General features: G+C 34.5%; 1 protein-coding gene across 1 annotated transcript in view; it reads right to left on the reverse strand.

Moving 5' to 3' along the window:
- The window catches only part of IMPG2 (interphotoreceptor matrix proteoglycan 2), a gene marked incomplete at its 5' end in the record, with an annotated part of 48430 nt that overhangs the window by 10375 nt on the left and 13131 nt on the right, over positions 1 to 24924 (reverse strand). The window contains 11 exons of the mRNA XM_083361254.1: positions 371 to 581; positions 1527 to 1746; positions 2910 to 3877; positions 4978 to 5266; positions 6613 to 6668; positions 8392 to 8633; positions 11147 to 11205; positions 13869 to 14030; positions 15725 to 15807; positions 16163 to 16212; positions 18825 to 18856. Coding sequence (XP_083217380.1) covers positions 371 to 581; positions 1527 to 1746; positions 2910 to 3877; positions 4978 to 5266; positions 6613 to 6668; positions 8392 to 8633; positions 11147 to 11205; positions 13869 to 14030; positions 15725 to 15807; positions 16163 to 16212; positions 18825 to 18856 — 2372 coding nt within the window. The remainder of the gene's footprint in view (positions 1 to 370; positions 582 to 1526; positions 1747 to 2909; positions 3878 to 4977; positions 5267 to 6612; positions 6669 to 8391; positions 8634 to 11146; positions 11206 to 13868; positions 14031 to 15724; positions 15808 to 16162; positions 16213 to 18824; positions 18857 to 24924) is intronic.

Consider the following 24924-nt stretch of genomic DNA (forward strand, 5'->3'; position numbering starts at 1 on the left):
TCCAACCCCCTCAGCAACCTCTCCAACACCCCCCTCGTCCTCCTCCTCTGAATCGTCTGACCCAACTGCCGAACCCACAGGCTGACCCTGAATCACAACACCAGACTAGAAACCAGGAAACTGTGAGTTCTAGTCCTACTTTAGGTGTGAAAGCTGGCTGGGTCACTTTGGTTCAGTCATTCTCTCTTCACTCAAACCCCACCAAAGGGTTATTATAGTGAAAATGGGAGAAGGAAAGAATATTAGGTTTGCTTGCCACCTTCAGTTATTTATAAAAATAATAAATGTGAAATAAAAATCAGTAAAATTAAAAAATATAATAGTTGTGATTTTATTCATTTGAAAACCAGTTGAACAACTATACACTTACCTACATATTGCCCCTTGGCCTGGGATTATGTCACATTTGCCATCATTTTGACAAAAATGACGTTGCAGAAGACAAATGCTATTACATGGCAATCCATCAATGCTTAGATAACCAGGATAACAAACACATTCAGCTTCTCCACTCCACTGGTTTACCAAACACTCTGAAAACTCATTGCATGCCTGGAACTTGCAAGGGTCAGCCTGGACTCCTGAAAATGGTGGTTTGGGGAGAAATGAATGCTTTGGGAATAGCAGAAGAGTATACAACTTTCCCTATAGGAGTAGAACTTTTTAATATAAAGATAAATATTTCATTCATATATTTATATTCCTCTATTCTATTTTGGGACAAATAACTTTATCCAAAGTGAAAATGAGATTAAAAAATTAAATTATAATTTTAAAACTAAAAATCAATCTTTAAAATATAGTTATTAGCTCAAGGGAACTGACACATTAAAAACTCGTTGAGAACATGAGAACAAAGTGTGGGTGAGGCAAGTATGTAAGTTAGCCAGCATTCTCCTAAGAGGCTCATCAGATACAACCAAGAGGTCTACAAACCAGGCCTCTTTTGTCATTGTAGGTCCCATGCACTAAGTATATAGAAGTAGACTCTCCTGCGCTTTGGTGTAGCACCCAATAATCAAAGCTTCATTGCTGCAGTACACTCGTTCTATATATCAAGCCATTATTGATTCTTGCTAAATGGAACAGTATAAAATTTGCACAACAGCAGTTATATATAGTGCTGATCTTACTTTGTGTCATGAGAAGTCTGAGGTCCAAAAAAATTGATACGAAATGATAAGAGCTGTGGGGATGCAATGGTTTGAGTGCAGTACCGGCTCAAGGTTGACTCAGCCTTCCAACCTTCCAAGGTTGGTAAAATGAGGACGCAGATTGTTGGGACTAATATGCTGACTCTGTAAACCGCTTAGAGAGGGCTGTAAAGCACTGTGAAGCGGTATATAAGTTTAAGTGCTATTGCTATTGCTATAATTGGATACAATGGAGTGAGATGGAAAGGATTTTGATAGCATTCAGTTATCTGAATCTGTTGTATTGTTCTTGCAGTCCTAAAGTGTGTTTGGTAAAAATATTCTGCCTCAGTGAAAATAAGCTAATGGAACAAGCAAAAATTCTTTTAATACCTGATTCAACATCAAGTGAGTACTTATCAATAGCCAGATTCATAGTTTGATAGGCCGTGTTGCAAAAATCTTCCAGAATCATGTACACAGAATTAGTGACATTGCGAGGCACAGGCCGTGCAAATTTCATTCGGCTGTTAACCACAATACTACCATTCCTGAAGTTCAGAATTTCCAGATTCTGGAAGCCAGTAAGGTTTGATTGCAAATAAGGAACCAGCTATAATGCAGGAAAAATATATAAATGAAATATAATGAAATATATCTACAAATATAAATGACATATAAATATAATGCATATATCTACCCATTCATTCTGCATTATCCCATTGCCCTAAACTATAAAGGGGTTCATTGGGTCTGTCTTAATATGATCCATGAGCTTAGCTTATATTGATTGTATATTATAAATTATGTTATGATTTAGTATGACGTGTGAAACAGGCTGCTCAGCAAATGGGTTGCTCAACAAATCAGCAAACATTGGCTTAATACAGTGTGAGGATTGATCCATGACCTGTATGTGATGATGTATATTCCTGGTTAAATATCCCTTTAAAATAATAGCATCAATAAATGTGCCACAGGTGGAAAAAGCTATTTAACTTTATAGTTGTGTGTATTAATTATTTTTTACTAGTGGCAGATGTAGTGACAAATAAAAAGTACTTTTCCATTATGTCTAAATAAGACAGATCAGGACATTGTAGGATAGGGAAGTGACCAATTCAGCAGTTTAAGGGACCTCAAAGGGAACAAAATATCATAATTTTTAGAACAGTTAAATTCTTTTGCATGGGCAAAAAAGTAAAGTTAAACCATATAAGGCAAAAATATACATTAAACCAATAAGAAATAGATGTGCTATGCTATGGATGTTTATAAATACCATAACCATCCCAACCCTAGTATCTGCTTTTATGGAGAGATAAAACAATTTTTGCCGAATAAAATTTCCCTTTACCTATTAACCCTTTTTACTCATTGTTACTATGCAATGGACATAATGGGCAGTGTATGTTGATAGTAAACAATAAAGCACATTTCAAAGCTTGAGTTAACCCAATTCAACAATTAAAATAAGAATATGTCTGTAACAATTTCAGTTAATGTTAATTCATTGAGTATCTATAAACAAGCAATATTAAGTTGGGTATGAAAAAAGTAAATTTGATTGTTTGTATTTTTTTACTTTATAATTTTTAGTCTGTGAATTGTCTGTGTCTGTGAACAAGTTAAAGTGCAAATTAGCCATTGCATATTATTAAGTTAAATGTTACTGTCTTATGAACTGTCCAACAAAAACAGGATCAAGTATGCCCCTCCAGTGGTCACACATGCTAAAACAATAGCTACTGGCAATAATAATATTTTTTTTCTTACCAGTTCTAGAAATCTTTGCTCCAGGGCTTTATATTCAGGGGAATTTTTGTTAAACAAATCTTCTGAAAAAATCATGTTAGTAACTCTAAGGCTAAAGAATACAACTAAAGCACGTGCAGGGATAGTTACATTGTTGAGATTTTCAGGACTAATCCCAGATATTTCAACCATTTCAGTAGAATGGGCATGGGTTGGTAGTTCTACATGACTGTCAGTCATAATTCCTCCTTCCTGGTTCATTTCATGGGAATAATAAGTTGTGACCTCATAGGTTTGCCCTGTAATTTCCAGTTCTTTTGTGACCAGGTCTTTTTCAAGTTCAGGCAACTGGACCACTGAGCTGTCTGCAGTAGAATATGCTGATAAAATTATTTCTGGCTTTTCTGATCCTTTTATTATAATGGCTGTATGTGATTGAGTTTTTGATGACTCTTCTGTTAAAACTAGGTCATAGATTTCTGTTGCTTCAGAAATGATTTCATCCTCCTCAGTGGAATGCTCTGATGTTATTATGCTGTACATTTCAGTAGTTGTCACAACTCTTTCATCTGAAGTGATTTCTGTGTCAAGAGATGATTGGGAAATGGTTGCATCTAGTATATCCTGAATTGTATCATCCTTTGGAGAAACTGGTGTAAAATATGTTACATTATATTCATGCATACCAGATCCTTCAGTTTTCAACCAAGTGTCTACGTTGGCTTGTGGCTGTTGTCCTGAACCAGAACCATAATAATCAATAGCATCGTTGTCTTTATTTATAGGAGATTGCTGTGTTTCTTCTTTTATAACACTTGTAGGTAATTCTTTCTGAGTGCTAGGCTCTATTGCTAAAACAGAAGCTGATGGTGATGTAAGACTGAGAGGAATTGCAGAATCACTTGTAGGTAGAATTTCTTTTGGCACAATAGGAGAGAGAACAGTTGAAGGCACAAGCAAACCTTCCAACTCTTTCTCTTTTTCAAGTCCTAGAAAAAAAATCAGTGCATAATTAAGAATGCATTTTGTGAATGCACCTTACTAGATTTTGCTTCTTAAGAGATCCAAAGATATTAATTGTTGCTCAGCAAATACTGAAGTTTCTTTAGGTCATACTCACTCTTGTATCAATGACAGAAAAATATATAATTCTTGTCTTTATTCAAAACCTTTAGGATAGTTGTATTAATACCAAATCAAAGTAAATGGAATAAAACTATACAGGGAGTTTTAAAGCATATATCCCTTTCATTTAAAAATGCTTCTAATTTAATTTTGATTATTATATATATATATATAAAAATTAATTCTAAAAGCAGCAATCAGTAACAAGACATTGACTTAATATAGAGTGGGGGACATTAAAAAAGCAATTGAAATTGTAACAATAAAAAAGCAAAAACAAAATTTATATGTCAAAGGAATGGCAAGTCTGTTGACCAAGGTAATTTAGCTAGAAACAATTAGTAATCTATGCAAATAAATCAAAATCGCTATAATATGTCTTACAAATCCTAACAAATGCAATTTGCACCAATTACATTCACATGCTTCACTAGGGATTCCCCTTTCCCCAAGACAGTCCAATGGAGTACATTACACTAATCTATTTGTAGAAATTTACAACATGAATGACTGTGGAAGGTTGTTATTCTGAATAGCTTTATACATCTAAATAAATAAATGTCAGGATTTAGTGGTGGATTTCCTAACATCAGAGTTTCTATTATGTTCTGAGAAATCAAGATTAAAGCAAAGGGATTTATGCAATTATTAAGAAGATATATTATATTATATCTTTGAGGGAGATGGTCAGTTAAAAATATGAAATATAAAATATTTCTGCACAAGACTGCAGTTATAAATGTGACTCCTCTGTCAATGCAATTAAAATATTTTCCATCATAGTAACAACATCTGACTATGTCTGTCTGATTGTGAAAAGTTGTAATTTCAATTCATTCTTGAGGACCAATTTTGAAGTAGCCAATCAAAAATTCTGGCAAAAATACTCTGTCCATAAACATGTCTGAAAAAAATATAATATCCTAAGTCTTATAATTTATACAAACAAGTCAAATTAACTTACCAATGTCTAATAAAGACAAATTAGAATGACTTTCCAAGTCTATATGAGAATCAGTTCCAAAGAACAACGGTGTTCCAGGATGTATTTTTTGCTTTTCATCCATAAAAAGCAAATCTTCTGGGGAAATGGTGATATCAGTTTTTGAATTGGTTTTATCCACTCCATCTGGTTTTATCCACTCATTATTGTCAGTATCAAAGATTAAATCTGGTCCTGGCAAGTCAAATGGCAAGTTGTTGCTTGCAGTTGACTTATCAGCTGCAGGCCACTCAGATACTATGGCATGATCCTAAAATATAGACCCATAATGGTTATAAACAGTGATGATAATAATAATGCCTCAAATTACCTTATTGTTCACTCCCACATCACATTAGTTGTACAACTTACAACAAATCTATGAACAAATGAGAACTCTAAATATATCATAGGTTGTGACTGGTTAAATATGTCATCAGAGCCATCTGCAGGGATAGTGGTGGTGGGGGCAAATGACAAAAGTAGTATCATACTAAAATGGCAGTCTTACAAGGCAGACCAGACTAAGAAACCAGTGCCATGTAAATCAGGACTTCTTTTATTGTAAGAGCAAATAGTAACATAATTTTGCAAGTAGGGATGTGCTTTTCTATCCCTTACTTTATCTTTGTGTCATCTAGGAAGGCATCTGTGAGGTTAGCTTTTCTACTTTGCTACACTATTTTCAGCTTAGTTTTTAACACCTTCCTGCATCTTGTATTACTTTCATGAGAAACTACAAGTTGAATGCATCAAATTAAAAAGGAAAAGAAAGAAACAAAACACCCCTAAACCCTCTCAGAGGATATTTTTGTACTTAAATGCAATGTTAAGAGAGACTAATCTGGACTAAAAGGCTTCTTTATGCATAATTGTGTTAAGATATTACTAGATTCCAATTCCCATAAAGCAGACAAAAGACCTGCTCTTTTGTTAATTTAAATCCTTCTCACATGTTGAGTGATTATCCCATCAATAATAACTATTTTTTATTCAAAATGCAAGAAATAAGTAATATAATGTAGGAGAACCTAGAGAAAATGTGCACAATTATATTTCAAAATACCATACTGACAAAGACTGAGGACAATTATTTTCAATAGAAATATTTGGACCGTTTACCTACAACTGTCAAGAATTACAGTTCATGCAGAGACATACTGATATTATTCAAACATTTTAAAATCATTACAAAAATATAACATTTGGGCATATTTTAGATTCTTTTATACACACACACACACACACACACACACACATTAAAGACTGTTCTGAAAAAATAAAATGTTTTACAAAATATTTTGCCAGTAAAACATCAAATTTCGTAATCTTTATACTGAATTTGCATCAAATAAAGAAAAAGAATTGAACCTAAAATCTACCATAAATAATTAAACCTGAAGATTAAAAGAGCAGAAGAATCTTTGGGATATTGTTGACTTTTATCTTATATTGGGTAAATGTTCATAATACCAAGAACTTCTAGAACTATTTTTTTACAGACTCTTAAGATATGAAATTTGTAATTTATGTGAGTTGTAATCCAATAGTCTATTGAGTATCCAATTGCGAAACATTGTGCTGGAACAAGATGGCAATACAGGAAAATCAACTTACATCATCAATGGGTTTAGCAGTAATCCATGATGGGATTTCAGTCACCACTTCCTTTACTAAAAAGAAAATATTAAAAAGCAGTTATGAAATATGTTGATTTTTAAATTGTTTGTGATCCTATTTTCTAATCCTCATTAAGGGAGCATATGCAATTTAACACTGCCAGTAAGAATTTATAGAGTTGGATCTAGAATAGATATACATATGGTAATTCAGTGCTTCAAAGAACACAAAGAGTATATTAGGTATATTATATCTATGATCAGAGTAAATAGAGCCACTAAAAATTGAACACACAATTTTTCTTTTTTTGTGCATGTTCTCTAGAATTTCACATGTTCCTCTTAGCGCCTATAGAATATAAGAATTATACAGCATTTCTTAAGCACACACATAAAGAACTCAAACTCAAAGAGGTAACAAATGCTGGCAGAATAAGCTGGAACGGAAAGAATAAGCCTAACAATCAATATAAAAAGAATAATAAAAGTAGATACAACATTGTTTGTATGGATCTTTTTATGATGTTTTCAAAGTTGGTCTACTGGTTAAGGCACCAGATTAGAAAGCAGGAGATCATGAGTGTTGTGTAGCCAGTTCTTTGCAGACATTGAGCGAGACGTCTCAAAACAGCAACAGGCTTTATTAAAGGTCAAACATAACTGAAGCAACAAGGGAGCTACTGCGCAGCTATTTATACAGTTGGCCGATAGACGGCGACCAATAGGTTTGAAGCATAGGTTTCCCGCCCAAAGACCTACTTAGCCAGATGGAGACAACCAGTCTGGGCCGGCTAGCAGTGCAACAAGAGCAAACACAACATATACAAAAGGCCAATACATTACAATGAGTTCAAATCCTGTCTTAACCAGGAAATCCAGCTGGGTGGCTTTGGGCCAGTCTGACTGCCCAACAATAAGACTCTCCAATTTCTAGTCTGATGTCTTAATTACTAGACCAAACAAAGCACTAGATACAAACAATGCTTTATCTACTTTTCTTATCCTCTCTTAGCCCAAACCACCTCACAGAGTTGTTGTTGTGGGGAAAATAGGAGAAGGAAGGTGTGGTAGATGCATTTGCCACTTGAGTTATTTGTAAAAATAATAAAGGTGGGATACAAATAAATAAAATAATAGTTTGTGAGTTGTGTCTGAGATATTATTGATGTATAGCGATTCTTTTCATACCTTGTGTTGCTTGTGCTGTAATGGGTTGAATAGTCAGGCACTTTTTGATAAATAAATGAAAGCAGGAGAAATACTAAGAAAGTAGGGGTTGATAAGATCATCAAAATAAATAGAAATTTTAAGAACACCAGGCAAGTAACATATGAAACTGGTAGTTGCAAGTAAAGATATAGTGTTGATATGAAGTTGTTTTAACTATGTTTCCCTTTCTTTTTGTCTCATGTTTTTTATATTTTGTTTACTCTTTTTCTCCTTTTCTGTTTTTTGCTTAATGTTGCATACCTAAAAGGCAAAATAGTGCAACCCAGGATTTTTTAAAGTTATAAATCCTAAATTAACTCCTTTAAATCTTTCTTCTTTTATAGTCTTACAGTGGAGGTTCAAACATCACTGTTGGGTTTTATCTAAATCTATGAACCCTATAACACAGAAGCAATGGCAAAAACCAGATAGCCAACCATTAAAATAAAATATACTTTTAGAAAGAGAAATGAGGTTTTTTAATACTGTAATCTATTAAATTCTTAATGTTTTTTTGCCTATTTTAAGAGTGAAATCATTTGAGTGAACTGAAACAATATTTATATACCATTAATAAGCTGAAGAGAACCAGGATCCAAGGACAATGAAGTATTTTCAAATATAATGTTCTTATAGAGGATCTCAGCAATATAATGTCTGAAGTCACTATCTGTATAAATAACTGTGGAGTTGTTTTCAATTTCTGAAAAGGAGTTCTGTTCCACTTTGTTTGGCTGAAGGTTAATCCAATCCCAGATAATATTGCTCATATCTTCCCTGTCAAAAACCACAGCATACAGGACTTCTACCCTGTTAAAGGGAGAATTAGAAAGATGTATATTGTCATTTAAACCTTGTATTAGCAGTTACAGCTTATGTTTTGTTTACAAGTCATGTAATATATTTATTTGCATCCTTTCTGATAATGACTACATTTTTGTAATTTAAGTTTCAATTTAGATACTATTCTTATTGTATTGGGATAGCAACTACAGCAATTATATTGCTCGATATAAAGTTTTTTAACCAAGAATCACACATGCACAGATTAGTTTTATATTAACTGTAATTTCTCTGAAAATAACTATTTCTAAATTGTAATTAGATTCAGAAGAAAGTCCAATTGATATCAATAATTATTAATGGGTTATTTCAATGTATTTAGTAATATAAACCCTTCTAGTGTCAGAATTTTTGTTAATTTTCCAACAAGTATTAGAAACATATTTTAAAGAACTATTTACAAATCCTTGGTTGATTAGCTGAATTCTATCTATCTTACAATATCTACCAAAACATTGAATTTATTATAGAATGCTAAAATTTGAAACAACTTTTTGCTGATTCAAGTTGCTTCTAGATATAGGAAATTTTCCTAGAAATGGACCATATCTGATTAAAAGAAAACAAGTAACTATCATTATGAAAATAGTATTTAGAAATTTTCTTTACCTGTTATCCTGAGTTGACCTAAATGTTAAGGTAAGATAGAGAATACCTATTATAAATTAGAAATATTGCTCCCCAAATAAAATTTATAAATCAAATCTTCCCATAAAGCAAGAAAAGAGAAACGGAGATTTAATTAATAGTGTGTATATTGCTTATAATTATTAGTCTAAATTTAAAGCAGTTCTTTTTAATTGGAAATGATGCTTTATATTCAATATTGACTGTCTCAATCATTTTGGAAGTAAAGATTGGAACAGCTCATTTCAGACAAAAAAACAGCAGCTTTGAATTTGAAACAACTCATTCAAACTCAAAAATCAGAGTGTTTTAAATTCAAAATGGTTGGAATGAAGCCTATTGCATACCCATTTTAATAATGATTCTGATTTCATGTTTGGTGAAGGTTTGAAAAAAATGTAAGTACTATTTTATTCAGTGAACTTTTTAAAAATTTTAATGAATAAGGCTCAATCATGCTTTCCTTCCTCTATGATAAGCTTTGAAAGATTTGAGTTTAGGACTCCCTTAATTGTTTTTGTGTGTGTGTGTATGCTGTTGTTGTATTCCCGTATCAGCTCTGACTTGGCTGTTCCCATGAAGTTGGCTCATTTCAAGGTTGATTTGGCTTCTAGAAGAGAGGGATCTATGCTGGCTCTTCAAAACTAAATCAGATCTAAACTTCTTTGCAACTTAGGAAAGTATAAATTGCTTGTTTTTCTACTGCTTTGATCTTGCTCACTGTGGCTTCCAACTCTGGCCATTAGTAAGTTATTCATCCATGCTTGTTATAATCTAACTGTCAAGTTTCCGATGTATGGGCTTTTCAAGTGACTCTGAGGCATTGTTTACCTTAAAAGTCCTTTATTAGCCTAATACACCGGCAAATGCTTGCTCGAAAGAAGCTGGAATCTGAAATCTCTGCCCCTTGCACAATATATTAAAACACAATTCTCCACCTTTCTAATTTTGTCATTAATCATATTCTCCAATTAATTTAAAGAATCAGTTTCTCTTCCATTAGAAGACCCGTCAAACCCTTATCTTCTTAGTGAGAGAAATAGCCTTGAAAGTGCATTCCTACTCATTCCCCCTCCTAACCTTAAACTAAAACAATACACTAGTCTTAAAGCAATACACAAGTTTAATATATGAAACGGCTACTTCATCATCTCGTCAAGCAATAACATTAGATGTTAGCAGCATTGACACTAACTATTCTAGGGATGAAATATAGACATAGCTAATTTTCATCCTTTCAGCCAGTTTCACAATCCCTATAAAAATAAATCTGTTGGACTTGAGCTTTCCTTTTATCAAAACCAGTTCCATTTCTACAAGGAGTAGTAAATGTAGATAGAGATTTAGGGTCTCCTCCTAGCTTTCATTCTGCCTGGTCTTTATCTAGGAGGCTTCTAGTCTCAGGGTCTTGCAACAAACTCTTGTTCTCTGACCTATTCCTAATATAATGTAGGTTCTAGGTTCTAGTTTTGCATATTCTGTATTTTCATAAATAAGTCTTCTTTCTTTTCAAATTATAACCTTGCTTGATTAATCCTGGCCCAGATTATATTCCTGCTCTTAGGAATGCTTATGCACAAGAATCTACAGATATGGTTTCAACCTTCCTCTGGATTAAGCAAGCCACAACTATCCCATGCACATAAGGCTTTTATATTGCAACCAGTGATGATTACTTAGAGCTTTTGTTAAAATATTTGATTGAAAAAATTATTGCCTATTGTATTCATTAACTGTAATGTTCTGAGTATGCTTTCCCAACAAAAAGAGAGAAGATAGGAGAAGGAAGTTTTGATTCAGCAAGGACATTGTTAGCAATATGCTTAATTTTCATTGCTTATAAAATTTCATACCTGAATTCAGTTACTTGGATGTTTTTGTATCCAGGCAGACCTTCATATGCATTCTGAATCTACATGAAAGATAGAGATACAAATCCTCAAGCCCTTTTATTTTCAGAACTCACTGTCTAATTCTCTCTCTCTGTGTGTACGTATGTAATAATTCAGTTTACTCAATTGTTGTGCAGTTTCCAGTTGTATTCCATCTAGGAATTGCTTTGCCATTTTTTTTCTTTGATCAAACTCCTGAGGGAATGGAATTTATCCACTCAACATGCAAATGTAGCATGAAGTGTGGTTATGAAAACACCATAAGCACTGGTCTGACATAATTAGTAGAACATTAATTTTAGCAGTAGAAAATCCAAATCTCGAAGCTGTCAACATACCAAGAAACTAAAGTAAGATGTATGGAGGAAGAACTGGATAACAAAAATAATGTGGACAATTTTGGATTCTTAGCAATGAGAAGCAACATAGAAATATAATCAATTATTTTGAAATGGTCTTGGTAACATAATTATAAAGTCACAGAACTTGTCCCCCATGTGTACACTATTTTCAAATTTTTGAGAAGTTCTATCAGAACATTGATTTGGAGGCTGGGCATTTCTACTTACTAAATATTCCTCAGTAAATATATATTTCTTTTTTTCCTTCCAAAGGTGACAAATCCAATCTTTTTCATTTATTAAAATTCTCCAACTTTCATTAATTTCTTGTATGTTTCATTTAAAATTTATATTTTTAAGCTGAAAAGCAGTATTTCCTTCTTGTCTAAATCACTTGTTTAACTACAATGTGGTTATTCTTACTCTGAATCCAGCACTCATTATAGTTAAATAAATAAAAATGAAGGAATTATGTAATCCACATGCCACATCAAGAATGCTTTGTAGATAGAAAAACAATTTGACTATCTCAAATTCCTTCTTTCCCAATAAAAAATCTCTGATGTACATATATTCTAGCCATAATCAAAACATTCTGCAGTAGAGAAAGATTATCTAAACACTGTGAGACCATGGAAAAAGATGAAGGAGGAAAACTGTAGCCAAGTTGCATATCTGAATAAGCATTTATATTATGGCAGGGGTGTCAAACTCAATTTCACTGAGGGCCGCATCAGCGTTGAGGTTGCCCTCAAGTGGCCGGGTGGGTATGGCCATGGTGGGCACGGCCTACTGGGTGGGTGTGGCTAGAGTGCATATGGCCTACTGGGTGGGCATGGCCAGCTCTACATTGTTCTCATCAAGGGTGCCTATGGGGGCCTGGGTAGGAGTGGGAGAGATCTGAGGGTCTCTGGCAGAAGGAAGGTCTCTGGGCCAGGGCCAAGGCAGTGGGGGCCGTTCCCTCACTTTTTCCAGGATGGCTTCGCGGGCCACATGAAACCACTTCACGGGCCAGATCTGGCCCCCGGGCTTTGTGTTTGACATGTCTGTATTATGGCATGGCTACTTGGCTGCACAGCTAGAAAAATGATGCTGTCAAGCTTAATCGACCCATATAACAGTTACAGTTTCTATGACTACACTATAGATATTCTTCTCCATATGAAATGCTGTCAGAATACTAAATATGTATATTCATGAGCTTGTAAAAATATTGTAACCATTATTTCATAGATCACTCAACCCATGTTCTATTAAGTTGAACAATGGCATATATAAATCAATCCAGATTAAAAAGTATATCTGACATTCAGATTCAAGCCTGGTGTAAAAATCTGTTTATACCAATTTTTCTAAAGAGGAAAAGCAAGAACTAAAACCAGTGCCTTTCCTTTTAGCAGATTATAATATAAATAGTTGCAGCATTATGACCAAGGCCAGAAAATATGAGGAGTCAAGGACTGTTTATAGTTACAGCAAGAATAACACATAGAGCTAGGGGGGGAAAAATCTGTCTTCTCAAATAACTAAGCATGTGTGACCATTATTAATACAAGTCTGGTTTAGGAAAGCTGGAAAAGCTGGATAAAACAAACAGTTAATGTTTCTCTTTTTACTTTCTTAAACACCAAAATATGATATATCCGACTGGTTATCCTGCATTTCTCTGTTGGCATTTAGCATGCTTATTCTGGATAAGAATAAAACAGGAATCCTTTCATTTCCAAGGCATCTTTCACAGAGCACTTTTAGCAGATATTATGAAGCTTGTGCAACAACAATGAGCGCTAATTGACTAATATTCTTAAATATGTTGGGCTGCCATTCTCACTATTCAACAATTAACTAACTTCAATTGAGTTACCATTTTTGATTAAGACCCGGAAAAGAGATTACTTAGGCAATCTCTATTTACTCTTGCATATTATGAGATAACAAATGTCTTGCTCTAATCCCAATTAGATAATGATTTTCAATGTTTGTCTTAGCAAGGCCCAATACCTTAATCCTTACTAATATGCAACCTTTTCTTGCTATTGCCTAAAACTAAGCAATTCTGAGGGTAAGTGGAAGAGAGAGGTTGAAAGGCTATAAAACATGCCCACCAAATGCAACTCTTTTTAAGTCATGTCTAAGGATTGCCTACCTCACCACAATCCAAACTAATTGTTGTTTTCTGAGGAGGATGAATCTCTGACACTGTAAGTATAGGAACCATTATAATAAATGTTTATTAACATTAAGCATCCTGGCTTCTTTCCTAATGTTCATCTTTCCTGATCTCCAACCCTCAAAAGCAACTCTTAAAGTGTATGGCAAAAATGTATAGGTAGTATAATTACTTCAGAAATAAATTGTTGAGAGAGTTGTTGATATTCTTCAGTGGAAAGGTCGCTTAGCTCATTGACGTATTTCTCTTCAGGAAGAAGAATACTGAACACAACCAACTGGTCATGAGCAGGCTTCATTAGTTTTGTATAATCTCTTGTTATCTCATTACTGACCTGGCAAAGCACACAAGCAAAAGAACAATTTGATTTAATGAATTCTAGTCATAAACATCCTCCCCAAACTACATTTCTATACCCAGAGCCCCTTTGCACCATGTTCCTGAGTCAGATAGGGGCTGGGCTTTTTGCTGAAAATAAAAGAAAAAAACTTGGAACTGTTTGTACCATGATCCTAGGTAAGACTGGTTCTAGGCTTCACACTGAAGAAAGAAAGAAAGAAAGAAAGAAAGAAAGAAAGAAAGAAAGAAAGAAAGAAAGAAAGAAAGAAAGAAAGAAAGAAAGAAAGAGGGAGGGAGGGAGGGAGGGAGGGAGGTGCAAAGAGGCTTTTTAGTACACATCAGCTCTGAGACTATTTTTTCCTCTCTCTCTCTCTCTTTTTTTTTTTTTTTTTTTGCTTTGAAGGCCAGCCTGAGCTTGCCCCTGCAGTAGTGGGAGCAAGAAGATCGGGAAAGTCAGCTGCAGCAGGAGAGTGCAGAGGACTTGGGATGCAAGGTGCAGCTTCCTATAATGTAACAAGCAGAGCTGCACATTTCTGGAGTTGCTTGCCACCCTACAAGGCAGGATGAAAGGTGGCCAAAAAGCAGGGATTGGGGGGAGAAAGGTAGGTGGGTGGAAATTGGAGGCAGTCCCTTACCTTACTCAGACTTGGGACTGGGAGGAACCAAGCCCAATATGGCTTGGATTGGGGTGGGTACTCGCTTAATGGCCAATATTGCATGTTTAACAACAGCAACCAAGACTGCTGAGATTGCTGTCACTAAGTGATGCAATAAAATGATATTTTTTTAAAAAAAAATAATCGCATTTTTTATCTATGGAAATTCCAGTCCAAATTGTGGTCATAAGTTGAGAACTACCTAGAGTAGAGGAAACTGTTGTAGAAGGAACTGGCTGAGGATAAAGGTAAACTGCAAAGTTGTGTGAGCATATTTCAGCCGTCTCCTGCGGCTCCCAGTCCTCTGCCATGTGCAGTCCAAAAAAAAAAGTGGAAGTAAAAAAGTTCAACCAAACAATTCAAATATGCAGGGTAGGTGCATATCTCGCCTTGGCTTCACTCTTCAGTCAAACCCTGTTCTGCGCATGCACGCATATATGCGCATGTGCACACATTTTTTGCGGCTCCCAGTTTTTCCTTTTCTGAGGGAACTGGTTCCGAGTGGCTCTTTCACTGTTTCAGGTTGCTGACCCCTGATATAGGTTCACAATAGGAGAGGGAGAAGAAAATCGGTTGGTGACTTCTATGGAGGAAGGGATGTCTCAGAGAGATGAAACTTCACCCAAGACACAAAACAGGGAGAAGGGAAACAGCTGGTTATGGACATAGCTGAAATCATGGAAGTAGATAGTGATCAGAGAAGAGAACCATGTTTTGTTTTCATTAATGGGCTTATTCTATACCATTGTACATAAAGTTGGATTTTCAATTCCTTTTGATAATTTTCCAGCTTACTATTAAATGCAGCAAAAATAAAATAAATTCATTTTAATCAAAATTTGATGAATTCTGAATTTTAAAAAATGTTGAACTACCAGGCAGAGATTTTCAATATTGTTCTAATCTTGGTTAGCCTTTGAAGTAAAAAATAATGAAGGATTTTTTTTAACTTCGATGAAGCTATTACTGCTCCAATACCTATCAGGCAACATCTGTAAAAATTAAAGCAATCTTATAAAGCACTTAAGCTTACTTCATGATCTTCTGTTTTTTCAGTTCTCTCCAAATGACCACCAGTTGAGACCACATCAGGAGGAGGAATATTGGCAACTATGTCTACAGAAAATAATAGATGTCACCTTATTTTTAAGTTGACTATTTTGTTAAATAAAGAACAATCCAAGCATGAAAAGATTAAGATCAAGTCAAAACAAAATAAGTCTGATTAAAGTTTTAGTCACATTTAACACTGACCCATTGAAAATTGGAATCTAAGTTATTGGAGCAAAACAAATATTGACTTGGCCCATCACAGGTGCAGCATTTCTCTGCACAGAAAATATTCCTTTTTATAGCTAGGGACCCCAACCCACTTCCAAGTATTTTGGTCCCATGCAAGACCTTAATCATATGGCTCCATCCTTTTCACTAATTCACAAATCAGGCAATGGACAAATTAAGCAGAACAGACCTGTCAAAGTGGTAGTATCCCCAACTGGAGAAGGAGTTGACATCCTAAAACTGAAAAATAAGAAAAACAGAAAGAAGTATGTATGTGTGAGTGAGAAGGAAATAGATTAAATATTTTCTTTAAAAAAATAACAGTCCTTATTCCCATGGATCTTTCAGAAAAGAGAGGTAAGTAGATAAATAATCTAATGTTATTTGTAGAATGCTTTTACAACAAATCATGAGTGTATGTGTGCTTGTGTGTGCCACAGTTTTTACTGTGATAAATCCAGAAAATTATCAATTATATTTTCATTACAATCAGAAGCAAATTTTTATATTTTCTGTCTCAAATCTAGCAAAGATGATGCTTGATATTTTCTGGATATGTCTCGCTTTTTCTTTATTGTAAGTTTATATATATGGTGCTTTAAAAACATATTCATCCCAATTCCTTAATATAACATTTCTATGGTGATTTGTACCTAGTTTAAAATGTATATCATTTTCCAATAATAAGAATAATAACAAAATAGAAAAGAAAGGACTGAAAATAATAAAATACAAAGATGTGCAAACAGAAATAGAATATCAGTGGCAAAAAAGAAAAGAAAGATAGTATTAATAATTACAGTATAGGAGCCTTGGGTGCAATCCCAAAACATCTGAGCATCACTTAAAACTTAAAGCAAAAACCAAAGCCATTATTTGGCATTTTGTTGTATTTAATGTCAAAATTCTCAGAAGAAATCTTTCAGAAATTGAGATAACTAAATGTTATCTATTTATAAATAGATGATTATTCTAAAATCAGTGATGGCACCTCAGAATACAAACTGAACTATTTAACTGCATCCATTTTTCCCTTTAGAGTTAAGACACATTACAATTATAAACCTGAAAAATCTTTGTTTATGGTGATTCTCAGGTCATAGTTGTCTCAAAGGTGGTTTTTGAAAGGCAACTGGACTGTTTCTCCTTCTTCTCTTCTTCTTCCTCCTCAAGGAAAAACCGTCCAGTTGCTTTTGAAAAAGCACCTTTGAGATTGAGAAACCTTTAACCTCTACAGAATTGATATTTTTATGAAACCCAAGTCAAAGCATAGAGACCTGAATATTCCTGAAAATATCCATGCATAAATACATTAAGTAGAAATATCTGTTTGTTTCAATTTATTTGACCTTTGATCTGAACCATTCATCTACAATTTAACAAAAACACAACAAAATACTCTCTGCGGAATGGTGGATATGATGTGCAGTTACGTCTGCGAAAACCAATGATTTCAGTGGAGAAAAAAGTTTCAGGAGACTAAGATTAATTAATTCACTCAAGATTTAAATCTAAGCAAATCAAGTGAAATAAAATAAAGCTCCAACATTCGTCATAATTGAAAGATCAAGTGTGACAAGTAGTAGATGTAACATACTGTAAGCCTGGGTTTGGAATATATTCTTTGACTGCAGAGGAAAGAACGCAAATCACTGGAGGAAATAGAACCTATACAGAAAACCTGCCATTTTACATTTCGTTTGCATACTGGGTTTCATTTTAGTAATTTCCCTAATTACTATCCAGTTCATTTTGTTCAAGAAAAACAAAGTTGGATTTTAATATGAATGTGAAATGAACTGAAAAGATCCTATATTATTAAAGGAATTTTCTCTGAAACAAATATAATTCTACATGACATTCTAAGATGCAGTTCTAGGCTTTAGGAATTACAGTGGTTAGGTTGGCATTAATACATAATGCCAATAGCTCTTATTATGTGTAGGTGCTACAGCATTCTTCTTTACAAAGTCCTTATGAAGACATGGTTTAGCCTGTGTGCTTAAAAGCATACTTAACATAATAGCTGCATATACTGTATCTTCATTTTTCACTGTATGCATGTCAGTAGCATGAAACAATTTTGTTTTCAGTGTAAATAAGCTGCTATCCCATTTTTCTAAAAGAGAAAAAAGGATGTAGAAATGGGAACAAGTGGCATTACAGTTATTATTTTTTTCTTTTAGTGTTTAAATTTTATAACTGCTCTTTAAAAAAAACTTTTCTTGTTTAATAGAAAGTACTACAGTATTTTGACATATAAGTAAATTCTGAGCTCCCTAAGTACTATTCCATTTGACTGTTTCTCAGTATGTCTCAACTTATAAAGAACCCCTGACATTCTTCTATTTCTCTGGGAAGGTAGTATTCAGTTTCACTATTTGGGGATATATATTTTATGCTTCAAAAAACTTTATATTATAAAGACCCCTTCTGAAATTACCTGAAATTGTTTGTGGCATATGTACAGTGATCATTTTCAACAAATCTTTGAAATGATCTTGTATTTATCAGGCAGGCCACAATTAGCTCCAATTTTTATGATCAAGACCTAAAACATTCCGGAATAGTAAAATGATGCCAAAAAATTGCAAATTGGTTTTAAAATCATAAATGCAGGAGTAAAACTGAAAGCAAAATCAAGGGAGGAAATTGGATTTGCTTAGTGACCACATGGTTCATTTAACAATTTCAATAATTCACTTACACTATAACAAAGCAAAAAGGTCATAAAATCTTTTACAACTGATTTAACAACTGCTTTGCTTAGCAATGGAAATTGTGGTTCCCAACTGTAATTGTAATTCAAGGACTACCTGAACTATAAAATATAGAGCAATATAGATACTCACCCGTCCATTGCTTCTTTAGTATAGGACAATTTCTAGAAAAATAGAAAACCATATTTTAAATGTGGAACTGCATTTTGTAAATTTATGTTATGTTTTATACATGTGCTTTTATTATGTGTCCTAAGCATTCCAAATAGCCAAACCCATTCATTCTTATTTATTCATAAAAACATTCAAAAGAAAGCCCCCACTAGGCTGAAGACATATATGTTTACTGAAATAAATGCATTAATTCAATAGATGCTTAAATTTAATAGCCACATTATTGGGGAATAGGGTTATGTAAGACTTCAGATGAAAGGTCCACATTTAACACATAAAAATGGGTGGGGCTTCAATTGCACTATCATGGCAACATCTTGATTTGTGTTGTCATGCCACCTCATTCACAGATGTTCAGTCACCAGGAATAAAACTTGAATTTCATTCCCAACAATTAATATTTTTTTAAAACAGTAAAAGGTTTCAGAGATATGTTTATTTTCTATTTATGGAGGGCACATATAATATAATGTGTTTATTTGAAAGTGAATTGCTTTCATTTTATATTGTTCCTATGTTGATAATTGCCTTAGTTGCTTGGCTAAACTGGAATATAAAACAAATATATGAGAATTATACAGTGTGCCGATTCAGATTAAGTTGTACATTTAATTAAAGGAAAATTGATATATATTATTAGTGTTAAGGCAGACAATGATTAGGCAAGCTAACTTTTTTTTTTATTGAAAAGTTTTAACATACAATTTTTCTTTAAAAACCCCCCTCCCCCTCCCTCCTCCCTCCCCCCCTAACCCTCCCCCCTCCCCCCACCCTCCCCCCCGACTTCCCAGAGCTAAGTACAAGGTATATATAAAAAAAGAAAAAACAATCATAAACAACCATATACTAATAACCTTAAACTCTAAAATCCATCACTCTCTGGCTTGTATAGGATAAAACAAACCTTAATAATGCTAAATATAAATAAGAAAAAAAAAACTAAAAACTAAAATAAAAAAAAAGAAGAAAGGAAAAAAGACTCATTCAAATGCCACATACTTCTTATCCCTATACTTATCCTGGATAAACTCAATCCATTTTCTCCATTCCATAATATAACGTTCTTGCGAAAAATCTTAAGCCAAAATCTACGCCATCTCTGCCAGATCAAAAATCTTTAAAGTCACTCTCCTATAATCGGCAGTTCCTCTTTCTTCCATTACTGAGCTATCAAAAGTCTTGCTGCCGTAGTTAAATTTCACATAATTAGTGTCCACAACCGTAACGTCCGTAATTATCCCCAACAAAAAAAAAAACAAAAAAAAAATTGCGAACAAAACTTTATCCTTTGCTTAAAAATCATCTACATATTCCACCAAATTTGTATCCAAAAAGCCTTGATCTTCTTACAAGTCCACCATACATGAAAATATGTAACATCTTCATCTCCACATCTCCAACATTTTGACTGATAGTCCGGATACATACTTGCAAACTTTTTAGGATCTAAATGCCATCTATAAAGCATTTTATAAAAGTTCTCTCTTTACATTCCTAACCCAAATCTTTTCCCACGTGTCCATTGCAATAACTTCCTAGATGTTCGTTGTGGAAGTTCCATAAACTTCTGCTGGTCTTGCTCTTTTATTATTTTCTTTTTGATCGTTTTAAAGCAGCACGCGTCACCCTCCGCTCTCCAGGATCATCCAAAGAAATTGTAGCTTGATCTCCTCCAGCACCATTCTCCTCTGTCTGTCCATCCTCAGTCTCTTGATGTTCTCCTTCTCCAGATCCCTTTGCAGCTTCCAGAAGTGATGATGAGGTTGCTTTTAAAACGTTATTATAAAAATCTCGCGCCTGCATCACAGTAATCAGACGGTACCTTTTACCTTCATACATCACCATCAACCCAACTGGAATCTCCCATCTGAACCTTATATCTCGTTGCTTGAGCTCTTGCACGAGGAATGTAAAATCCTTCCTTCTCCTTAAAATCTTTGGAGGAATTTCTTTTAAAACCAAAACTTCTTGATCAGCAATCACCACTTTAGAATCATAGGCAGCTTGTATAACTTCATCTCTAATTTCCCTCTTAATAAAATAAACCACCACATCTCTAGGCAGCTTTCTCTGTCTTGCAATCCATGAATTCACACGAAACACTTTATCCATGCCTCCCTTTATTTCAGATGCTGGCTGATTCAATACCACTTCCAGAGCCTCAGAAATCAGCTGCTTTAGATCTTCCTTAATATTCTCTTTTAAACCTCTAATTCGAACAGCAAACTGCATCTGGTAATATTGAGCAAGACTCAGTTCTCTGTCCATTTTGTCTCTTAAATCTTCATTCTCCAGTACTTTTGCTTCTAATATGGCATTCTTTTGAGTCAAATCTTCCACTTTTTCCTCCAATTCTTCCACACATTCAGCCACTTTATATACTGAGGACAAAATGTCTGCCTTCATCACCCTGAACTTCTGTTCCATCCTCTCTTCCATTCTCTCCTCCAATTTCTCCAATTTCGCCTCCATCTGTGCAAATTTATCACCCATTGATTCCAGAATTACCTGGGCATGTTTTTCAAGAGCATCTTGTAGATCCTTCGATGTCAATACATCAGGAAGATGCAACGCCTGCAATGATGATTGTTGTACCGGAGAGGTTCCAGCACTCCGAAGAGTTTTTGAGGGAGGTTTAGCCGCCATCTTTTTCACTTGTGATGCACTTTCACTTTAAGTTTAAAAAGTCCATCAAGCTAGAGAGTAGAATATAATAATCCTCTTCACCTTTTCCTCTTGTACCGCTCTGCCTGCTCCTTTTATTCCATAGTCCTTCCTTCAGGCAGGGGTGGTCGCAGACGCCTGGCTCTGCTCCATGAAGTCCGGAGCAGAGACGCTGACCAGCTGGGAGCCACCCAGGCTACAGGGGAGTTCAATCCTTCAGCCGCCCAAGCTACAAGCTCAGGCGGCCCCGGAGAACTCAACCCCTACCTGGGGCCTCACCCCCTCCTCTTCTCCCGAGGAGGGGGCTTCAAATTCGCCCGAACAGCTGATCGGCGCTGTTTCGGGCGAAAATCACTCAGCTGAGCCGCGGGCAGCCCAGGAAGGCTGTCTCCGGCGCCGCACAGCCACCGGAAGTCCCCCGGCAAGCTAACTTTCTTGATTCCAGTTGTTGAAAAGTAGGCACTGGATACTCTAAATAGGTATTATGATTTCTAAGGCAAATTAGAGAAGGGACAGAAATTTGACATATTTAGTATACTTGGATAAGATTAAGAGTTATTTCTGTTTGCTTTTATTATGTGTCCCAAGCATTCAAAATAGAACAATCAGACTATTGAAGATATTAAGCATAAGCATTGCCAATAAGAAATCATAAAGCAACATTCACATGCATGTCATTTATGTTGTTGGGAAAATAGGATGCTAGACTTAGCACTAGTTAGATATAGTAGGAAGCATTGTTTAGGATATTTTAAAGATTATTTATAATGTTATTATTTAGCAGGCAGATTTATGAATGGATTCCTTATCTAAAGAAAGAAATTCATTGAGAGAAATAAAATGTGTCAATGATAAGAGTGCAAGACTACCAATATACACATTTGTGGAAGAGTGCCATTTTTATTTTTATTTTTTTACTGGTAGGAGCAGAATTTATAGCCAATAATTGAAAATTAATGGGGGAATTAAAATATTTTCAAGAGAGAAATAACAGTTTAAATTTTCAAATATTGCAATTCAGGTGGCTCCTAACAGGCATCTTACATAGCAAATGAGTAATAGCTTCTAAATTATTGCATTAATGAAAAAACAGTTAGAAAGGATCTGTATGGGGAAAAAGACATACACAGAAATCTGCAAAAATATTAGTCCCTGACCAGCATATTTATTTATTTAGAAAATGTATATGGCTGCCCAACTTATACTGTGATTCTAAAAGGCTTACAAATCTCTCTTCCAGGTATGGAAATCCTTATATTATAGGAAGATTCAAACAATGGAATGTAAATGCACATTTAAGGAATAATATACAAACATCACAAAAATTGCAGTGGGAATAGTCATTATCAGAAATACGGTTGCCTATTTATTGCACATTTTAAATAAACAATTAAGTAAAATGTATAAACTTCAAAGTTTTCCTGAATATTCAGCAATTATTTGTTCATATGATAGCTTAGGTGGATGTTTTATCATTTTGTAAACTAACTACTGAATTCATATTCACCAAATATGAAATATCCACTAGTTTTGCAGCAGCCAATAATTTATCTCCACTATGACCTGCACTTCGTTGGATTACTCTATAACAGTGTTTCTCAATCTTGACAATTTTAAGAGGTGTGGATTTAATTACCCAAACAGCCATGTTGAAGTTAAATTTGCCAAGGTTGAAAAATATTGGATTACAAGGTGTAAACTTGGAAATAGTGGGGGTGAGAGGGGGGATTCTATTAGCCCAGGACACGTATCTGACTCTAAATCACTTAGGCAGCTGGTCTGCTGAAAATCAGCAGGTTTAAAATAACGCTTACTGGAAGTGTTTGGGCTAGATGGTAAACATAAGTATGCTGTCACCTTGGATACTGTGGGATTAGGCACTCACTCCTGGTGTCTGGTTTTAGTATTTGAGCAGATGATTTTTACAGAGACCACAAAACAACTCAAAGAAATATTGATACTCTATTCTGGTCTTGGCAATTTTACTGCTGCATAGTAGGAGTGTAAGACTAAATGCAAATTTAGTCTATCATGGCAGAAAAGTATAACATTACTTTCAACAGACTGTTATGGTTCTGATATGTTGGAACCATTCCACCTGAACAAATTGAGATTGCAGAAATGGATTGCAATTTATAACATTTGTAGTATGCCATACGTTTTTGTTTCTTTTAACTTTTTTTTTAAAAAAAAACTAGAATAGTTGGCTTCATTAAATAGGTATGTGTTGATTAAATTGCTCCCATATGCTTCTGAACAAAAACTTAAAATGACACTATTTAAATAGTTTATTTTTTTCTTTCATTAAAATATACGATACGATATGATACAATATGATACGATAATCTTTATTGTCATTGTCCCATACAGAACAATGAAATTGAAAAATCCACATCAACCCTACAAAACCCAACAAAAACAACAAAATACATATCAACATACCACCCACCCCACATATACACATTTAACCCCTAAAAACACTCTAACACTCTAAAAACTAAATACAGAAGTTCTCTCAGAAACTGCATTTTGCTGCATTCAAAGCCAAAACTGCTTTTGGATAAAAACTATTTCTCAAACGGCTGGTCCTGGTCTTTATGACCCTATACCTCCTTCTAGAAGGCAGAAGCTGAAAGAGATCATTTCCGGGGTGTGTGCAATCCTGCACAATCTCCACAGCTTTCTTATAACACCTGGAGGCATAGATTTGATCTAAAGTAGGAAGAGTACACCCAATTATTCTCTCCGCAGTCTTTACGACCCTGGACAGCATTGTTTTTCCCCTGACTGTACAACTCCCAAACCACACACACAGACCATAGGTTAACACGCTCTCTATGGTACAGTGGTAGAATACCAACAACAGGTCCTTTGAGAGATTATGCTTCCTGAGAATTCTCAAGAAGTATAACCTCTGCTGTGCTCTCTTCATCACAACTTTGGTGTTTGCTCCCCATGTCAGATCATCTCTTAACTCCATACCCAGAAATCGAAACATATAATCCCAAAACTCATTTAGAAGCCTTTATTAAAGACTCTTTATTTTTTAAAAGTCAAATGCTACTAGAAGCATACATTATAAATCATTATATGTGCCTTAGCAAAGACATAACATTTCTCCAAACTTTTCATTTAAAAACCCCCCCACTATTTTACTTGTAGCTATCACTTCAGCATTTACAGATGGTTATCATAAATATTTCTATAGTTTTATGAAGCTGATTAAAATAACTAACTTCTTAATTAGGCTTTTAGGTTTGTACAACTTTTGGGGAAAAAGTTTAGATAAGCGTATATTTAATATCACTTTACTAATGTAGTGGATTTCATTTGATATCACACAGTTATAATAAGATAAATATTTGTTGAGTTCCAGCTTTTGTATACTTCCTTA

Source organism: Vipera ursinii (assembly GCF_947247035.1).
Source record: "Vipera ursinii genome assembly, chromosome: 4".
Lineage (NCBI taxonomy): Eukaryota > Metazoa > Chordata > Lepidosauria > Squamata > Viperidae > Vipera > Vipera ursinii.